Source organism: Engraulis encrasicolus, chromosome 5, assembly GCF_034702125.1.
Source record: "Engraulis encrasicolus isolate BLACKSEA-1 chromosome 5, IST_EnEncr_1.0, whole genome shotgun sequence".
NCBI classification, from domain to species: domain Eukaryota; kingdom Metazoa; phylum Chordata; class Actinopteri; order Clupeiformes; family Engraulidae; genus Engraulis; species Engraulis encrasicolus.
Genome location: NC_085861.1, coordinates 5,272,508 through 5,281,041, shown reverse-complemented (window position 1 = coordinate 5,281,041; position 8,534 = coordinate 5,272,508). Strand labels below are relative to the sequence as shown.

At 41.2% G+C, this 8,534-nt stretch overlaps 1 protein-coding gene across 1 annotated transcript; it reads left to right on the top strand.

Moving 5' to 3' along the window:
* The first annotated feature begins 2,134 nt into the window (after positions 1 to 2,134).
* Positions 2,135 to 6,226, top strand: LOC134448772 (uncharacterized). The gene is made up of 8 exons (XM_063198430.1): positions 2,135 to 2,364; positions 2,520 to 3,121; positions 3,242 to 3,332; positions 3,451 to 3,637; positions 3,827 to 3,948; positions 4,308 to 4,536; positions 4,683 to 4,829; positions 5,937 to 6,226. Exons 1-8 carry the CDS (start codon positions 2,137 to 2,139, stop codon positions 6,224 to 6,226), a joined length of 1,896 nt encoding a protein of 631 aa, XP_063054500.1. The 5' UTR covers positions 2,135 to 2,136.
* Positions 6,227 to 8,534: the final 2,308 nt, after the last annotated feature.

Genomic DNA, 8,534 nt, shown 5'->3' with positions numbered 1-8,534 from the left:
GAAAATTGATCATAAAACATAACAATCAATCACTTAGTGCAATACCACCCGTAATGCTTACTAAACATAATATCTGGGCTGTTGTTTCAACTGTCTGCAACTATGCTTACGTTGACGTGTGGATGTTGTATTAGTGCATACTCCATGTTTTCAATCAGTGTAGAATCTAGGCTAGCATAACAAGACAAACTGGACTGCGTCCCAGCTACTAGAAGTAGCAGGGACGTCCGGAGGTTTTTTTTATTTTATTTGTATGTTTACTGTTTTGTGCGCAAAGGGACTTCCATTTTGACCCCTCTGCGTCTTCCTCGAACACAAGTGTTATGTACGCTGGTGTTCCCTTGTTTAGTCGATGAGTCAGATTAGTCAGTAGGTGTCTGTGTTCTGCTGTCGTCTGCCATGAGCATCGAGCCTCGAGCGAAGCCCTGTCTTTCATAAAATAACATACGGTATGGCAGCTGTTTGCGCGAGTGTCATTTGGAAACAAGTCAAAACAGGACACGAAGAACACGAAGTACTTACTTTGAAAGGCTTTGAATTGGCTATATGTTTTGCCCACTCTGAAAACAGAAAATGTTTCTTACTGGAATTATTGTAACATATGTCATTGTTGTACAAACCCCAACTCCGATGAAGTTGGGACGTTTGGTAAACAGTGAATAAAATCAAAATGCTATCATTTTCAAAACATTCAATCTATTCATTAGATGGAGAATAGTGAAAAGACAACATATTAAGTGTTAAAACCGAGAAAAAATATTGTTTTGGGGGACATATGTACTCATTTCTAATTTGATAAATCCAACACGTCTCAAAAGAGTTGGGACGGGGATCAGTGAAATTTAGTAAACATCCAAATAAGATAAAACAACAAAGAACATTTCAAAATGAATTGTACTGACGGACAATATAGGTGTCCAGGTATAAGATCATCACAGAGAGGCTGAGTCACTCAGAATTAAAGATGCAAAGGGAATAATTACCATAGTTATTACATACATTTTTGAATTCCCTTTGATTTACCACGATTGAGTGTATATAAGACATATTTTTGTTAATAAAATCATTGTATAGGTTCATGACATCATGAAATATATATTGGCTGTAGTCTCACTCTAATTCCTGGAGTGCTAGAGCTATTGAAAATTGACCATATTAAGAATGCTTAATGCATGAAAATGATACAGGGGTGTAACATTCTCCTAAGCACCTGAGTTCACTTGAAATAGACCCAGAAGACATGGGAAACTGTCCTTTGCTTACAGAAGTCAGCAGAAGTTGTAGAAGTCCATTCTGTTTGACAATAATAGAGCATTGCACATCCTGTGCTACAGTAAAAATGGACCATCCAACTTGTGTTAGTGCTAGCTTCAAAAGTCAGCCTCCATGATGGCATGCGGGTGCAGTAGTGCATTGGTTAAGATGTTCTCACTCATCTGTAGAGTTAAATACAGTGCTGAATGGTATAAATGGGTTTTAAACAGGATGACAAGCCACTCATGCATTATATTTTGAAGGGAGATCTTCGATTACTGCCACATAGTAAGGTCAAATTGCATTCTCTACTATGTTTTAACAGTTTGGCTCCATCATAAGGACCAGCAGGTGATAAAATGGTGGGTTTTTGGTCAAGACCTGTCACACTGTAAGCACTACAGAAAGGAAAACATTGCAAAACATGACAAGGAATACACCCACCATTTAAGCTGGTGAAATCATGTCCAAGATAGGAATTAACACTGTTTTTTATATAAAATCATCTCATCGGTTAATGTATTTAACTGTTAAGTGTTGTCTTTTGTTTTGTTTTTAGTCTTCCTCGACATTTGCTGCCATTTATTGTCCCCGTCCCAACTCTTTTGAGACGTGTTGGATTTATCAAATTAGAAATGAGTACATATATCCCCCAAAACAATATTTTTTCTCAGTTTTAACACTTAATATGTTGTCTTTTCACTATTCTCCATCTAATGAATAGATTGAATGTTTTGAAAATGATAGCATTTTGATTTTATTCACTGTTTACCAAACGTCCCAACTTCATCGGAGTTGGGGTTAGTAGGAAGTGAATGCTGATGTTACTGTTGGTGTTTCTAAAACCTGACTGAGATTCCTGTTCCCACAATGCAAAAAAATATGTTTTCAAAGGCGTGCGCTCCTGTTGGAATGGCTGAAATTGCTCAATCTGAGGCCGCAACCCCCGCAGATGAAGAGGCAGCGTTTCAGTCAACCCCCCTGAAGTCCAGATTGGACCAGGAACAGTGCCGGATGGTGCTCACCAGCCCAGCTGAGGCAGGTCCAAGCAATAAACCATCAGCTTCTGGAATATATATTGCCCGGCCTCCGACCTGGAGACTGTCACAGGTAAGCCCATATTTATATGTAGTCTGAATAGAAAGCTAATGATTTGACATTGTCAATATACTGAGCATGAGGCCCTTTGCACACTATAAACAAGTGCAGCCAGTCAGTCAATTTACTCTACTTTGCTTTCTCTCTATTCTTTTTCTATATCATAGTCAGAAAACCAAAGCTCAGCAGCTGCATCTGAGTCCCTGGATAACACAATGGCTTCCATAGAGACACCTGTAGACAGAGATGACAGCACATTCCTTCCTTTGAGCAGTGAGGGCACATCCACAAGATCATCTTCCTCCGACAACATTGCGGGAGCAGAAAGGAGAGATGACTGGTCTGAAAGGAAGTGGATAGTGAACGAGTCATGCCTAATGGATCTGTTCACAACTTGTCACACATGCGGGGTATCCATTTGTGAGAAGAAGATCACCAGCCGTGGATCAAAAATCAAAATAGAATGGACATGCATCAATCACCATACAGGAGTGTGGCAGTCCTGTCCTGATGTCCGTGGAATACCTGAGAACAACCTGGTATCCTCAGCAGCCATTATTTTCACAGGAACAACACAGAATGAAATTGAAGAGTGGGCTGATCTTCTGAATTTACAACTGCCAAAGAAGACCTCATACTACTCACTACAATCCACCTATATGATACCTGTTATTCACGAAGCCTACACTGAGATGCAAGAGGAGATTTTGTCAGAACTCCAGGAAACAGTAGCTGCTGGTGAACACACAGATATCTGTGGTGATGCAAGGTGGGTATTCCCATAGCGGATCATACAGTATATGTAGTTAGTTGTCCTCTTACATTGTAATTCATATCAAATCATGTTAGCCATCACTCCACAAGTAACTTCCTTGTTTGTCATCCACAGATCTGATTCCCCCGGTTACAGTGCCAAATACACCTGTTACAGCTTTATGGATGATGCAACAAAGAAAGTCATCATGTCGGATCTAATTCAGGTAAAGTATGAACAGTTTTGCCAAGTAAGTTATTGAGTGTGTTTTATCACTATGTTTTGCTTTTTGCAGTCCTCTCTGCAGGTTTGTTCTGTATTTCCTGTTACATTGATCATTACAGGTATCGGAGGCTACCAGTTCACCGGCAATGGAGCCTGTTGGTTTCCGGAGGGGCCTGGATCGTCTGCTGGACTCCGGCGTTGGTGTTGACGTGGTTACTACTGACCGGGCTCCATCAATTCGGAAGATCATGAGGGAGTCCTATCCAGAGCTTAGGCATCAATTTGACCCATGGCATGTGGCAAAAGGTACCATTACTTGGACAGTATACACTACACTGCTTTATTATGTGAAATATTCACGTTTGAACCTTTGCATATGAAAATAAAACATGCAAAGATGTTGAATAATTGAAAGTGTATTGTAATGTTATTACAGTTGACAAAATATTTCATCAGGTTTTGCTTTTTCATTTCATTTTTTTATCCATTAATTAGGTGTGAAGAAGAAGGCAACTGCATTGGCGAGGAAGAAGGAAAACCGGGACCTGCAGCCATGGATCAAGTCTCTGGGCAATCACTTCTGGTGGTCGTGCAGTTCAAGCGGTGGCGATGAGAAGGTGATGGTCATAGACATGTTGTTGCATGAATTTGCCACGCTGTCATAATGATGTTTTGCCTTGTTAAAACCAACACTGGTCCAAAACAGAAAAGGAACACCACAACAATGCAATGTAACTTCAAATTACTTACACTTCTATGATACCAGCCTATTCAGTTCGGAAGCAACACTCATTGTGAATCCGTCTTTTCTACTCTTGAAAAAATGTAACAAGCAAAGGTTCAAGATTAGGGATAAAAAAATTCAAGCCTTCGTAGCTGATGATGATCTATACAAAAGCATGTTCAAATGTGCATACTCTGTGTCAAAAATGTTCCAGAGAAAATTGCTAAGCAGTTTCCAATTGTCCTCAAATAGGAGTTGAAACACCGCTGGACATCTATCCTTTACCATGTGTGTGGTATCCACCGTTGGGAAGAAAATGAGCAGGAGTACAGATGTCGCCACGACGACCTCAGCGAGGACCAACAGCGGCGAAAAAAATGGCTGGAGAAGGGGTGTCCTGCCTGGAACGCTCTGAAGAGTGTTGTACTTGACAAAAATCTTTTGAGAGACCTAAGTCAATTGACTTTGTTCAAGCATACAGGTATGTGTGGATAAACTTGTGAGCAATAGTTTGAATACAGTTACACGAGTAGTAATACCTCTAAGGGAAATATTTCAGTGTGTCACCTTTCCTTTGAAGTTTTGCATGATTGTAAACACTGTACCACTGTACTTTTTTTCTTTCAGGGGCCCTTGAAGTCTTTCACAGCTCTATGCTGAAGTACGCAGAGAAGAGGCGCCATTTCACGTATGTCTCCATGCAAGCAAGGCTCCAGCTGAGTATCATTGACCACAACCACAATGTTGGCCGTCAGCATGCCTGTACTCGATCTGGTGAGCATGCTAACACACACACACACACACACAGCTCTGGAAAGAAATACCATTTCAAAAATGTATTTGTCATTATTGTTTTACTACTTATTTACAGTATGTATTGCAGTAAAACAACTTGTTTACTTATGCAAGCTAGTGAAATGTCCCATTTATTTGCAGAAAATGCCAAAAGGTCAAAATCAAAAGATGTAATGTATCAGATCTGAAAAAAATGCAAATAACGCAAGGAATTCAATTGAAATTCCACAATAGAAGGGTTGGCGCTGACACTTTTGAAGTGGTATCTGTCTTTCTGTTCATGCACGCACACCTGAAAGAAACATGTCTGCGCCTGAGCCTGGCTGGTGCTCAAGGTAAATTAAAAGTACTAACGTCAGTTCTGGCCAGGCCATGGTAGTCAAGAAGCTTGCCGCCCTCCCCTTCATCTCATTCATTCCTAATTGATCCAGGTGCATTCCCTCAGCTGATAATCTTTCTTCCCAGCCATTGGCCACACAGCTTCGGCACGCCTTTTTAAATTCTATCCACTTCCTCTCAGCTGTATGTTGCTCAGTTTTTGCTACCCACCGCTCCCCTGCTCCACCTTGTCGTGTATGATGTGACATGTTCTCTTGTCACGTCGCTTGGCTCTGTTCATGGGGGGTTATCTCTCGCCCTGTCCTGCTGGGGTAAGCATTCCCTAAACTGCTGCTGCCCCCTGACTCAATGCATTTCCATGCTGCTAATGGAAATAGGGTGGTTCCTCCAAACAGAGCTATACCGCCAAATGTAATTCATAATTTCAATAAAAGAAATTTTTCTCTTGTGTTTCTTGACTGAAATGGTTCTGACAGAACTATAGTTATGATGACCTGGAACCGAACCAATTAGGATTACAGTAATCATAATGCTAGTCATATTTAGTATAAGTATAGTAATATTTGTTTGAGCTCAGATTTATGTAATTTTCATATAGATGACTTTCATGTTATAACTTTGTTCTTTGTATGTTAGTTACAGCTTTTTTTACTATCATCATCCCTCAAGTCATGGGCCACACAAATCACAGTATGTAATGGACATAAACTATCCTCATCATTCTTGTGTTACTCTTCTTATTCCCAGGACAGAAAAAGTACAATGTCATTCACTCAAGGCAATCAAACCAGTGGGTTGCAAGAAAGCTGTATGAGCCAACAACGCAGGAGTTCCGTAAAGGATTGGTGGAACGGGTCATTCAACGGCGGCTTGACAAGAATGTGAGGATTGGAGATCCTGCTTTCTTCATCCATCCTCCTGTCAGCATACCAGCCAACATCGCCCCCACTGCAAAGCCGAACAAGACCGACTTGGTAGCAGAACATGAATCTCGTTTTCCAACTGAACCTACTGGTGATACAGATGTTGACGTCTGAGACTGAAAAAAAAAACTTTCTTGTGATTGTTTTTTGTCGTTGTTTTTCTTCTTTCTTTTCATTATTTCCCCTCCATTTTCTCATAACTGTTATTGTAATGGAAGAGTAATCAAAACCATTACAACCGATGTCTTTGGGAACATAGTTTTATTTTTTTTTTAAATGTATGTACATAGTTCTTTAGTCATTTTTAGTCTAAGTCATTTGTAACATTTTTAGTGTAAAATAACTAACAGTAGAAAATGTAGAAAAACAGTCAAAATTCTATAAGTAAAACATCTACAATGTGTGAATTAAAATATTTAAAACAATTGCTGTGCATCCACTGACTCCTTGAAACCTGCATATTGCCCAGTTGGTGATGGATAGGTTCTTCTGATTAGCTCCACCACACAGGAAGGAAGAACTCTCCTGTTGCCTGGACCAAGCTTCTCTCCTTGTAAACCCCATTCCAGGACGATGCGATAGGCAATCAGCCTGTACTGTCTGAAATTGAAAACAACATAAATTGGTGCATATTTGATATGGCAATACAATATGTGTGTGTTGTAAGTGTATTGGAAAGGATTTTGTCAGTTGTGGTGTTGTACTATATTTATTGCCTACATTTTGATGAAGTGATTGAAACTTTCTTATCAGGGAATGGTAAGTTAATAGCCTAACATTTTGATGAAATGCTGCTTATGACAGTAGGATAGGCATTTAGTAAAGAGGGAGATGTCTACAGGCATGGTGAAGCTCAGAAGGCTGTTACAAGTTTCTTTTACATTGAAGTTTCTAAGGAAAATGAAATAATAAGTTAGGCTTATACAACACATAATGTAGCCTAATAACATTATCATGACGGTACTCATATTCCTGTCCTATCCTATTGGACTACTAATCAGAATACTAAAACACAGCTCTACTGTAAAGTCAATGCATATTTGAGCACTTTTATAACGTTCTAAAATAGAAACAGCCTGTAGGCCTAGCCTACATCATCTAAATGAGGAGTCAACACTTACTCTGCAGACAACTGGCCATCGGGTCCAGCTGGTCTGGGACGCCTCTTCCAGTTGATTTTGGGAACATGGAAAAAGGTCCTCAAGACGCCCTCATTCAGGAGGGCAGGGATGTCATTGTTGTTGGTGATGCAGACTGCAGCAGCCGTCCCGCCGACATCTTCATGGATGGACAGGTTTTGTAGCTGTGGCACTACTAACTCCCACTCGTGGCAGCAGTAACACTCCACTTCTGTCTGCATTATAACGCACTTCGAACAAGTGCACCAAGATTTGTCAGCCAACCTGGACACCGCAGGTCCAGCTGTGGCTCCAGCTTCAGCTTCTACTGTCGCTTCTCTGTCCACCCTCTCTCTTTCGGCCCGATCTAACTCCATTTGTCTCAGTTCATCGTCAGTATACTCGGGTTCATACATATACCCCTTTGGCTCTGAGTCGAAGTCGAATTCCTCGTCGCTTTCGTAGTCGGACATCTTGCCGAGTGAGTAAACAATCTCGAATCAAACAGGTAGGCCCTAGCTGTCAGGTTGCGGTGTCGCGCGCATTGATACGAACCGAGAGAAAATAGTGCCAACTGATTACGAGATGTGACTTTTTGTTTGACAACCTTTCTGGGATTCAAAAATATCACTCTTTTGAACACATAATGTTTTTGGAAGAGAAACGTTTTATTTTTATGGGTCCAGCAAACCTGCCGGACTACTTTCGCCTGGACCAAAACTGGACGAGAACTCTGCCCACAGGATGCTGCCGGGGGTAAGTCAGTGTCAATGCATAACACTGGTGATGGGGATGCCATACAGATCCATGTCAAAAATCCCGAACTATCCCTTTAACGCACGCCAACACGCCAAATGCGGGTGAAAAATCATTTTGGCTGGTAGAAAAAATCATCCACTAGCCAAATTGGCCGGTAGCGCGCGCCCGACTGAACGTTAAACAGCTGCCCGCACAGATCTGTAGCTGCCGTCTGATGAACGTTAAAACGTCGCCTACATTACCCATGAACATTAGTCCTACCGTCATGATGTAGCCCACACCCATTGGCTGACCGTTAATCACAATAAGGCAGCCTCACATCCATTGGCTGCTCGTTGACACCCGCGCACCGCTCGAACTAGTGTTAATAAAATATGTTCAATGAGCGGACTAGCGCTGATTACTTTGGTTTTGTAGGTTTGTCAGATGAAAAATAATGTGGCAGTGGTTAAAGCACGGTTATGTGTCGATGAATGCAAGTAATAGCAGCGTAACTGTTGTGAGTATTGGTGGAGCAAAAACGGCGTGAGTGAAGGGACAGGACA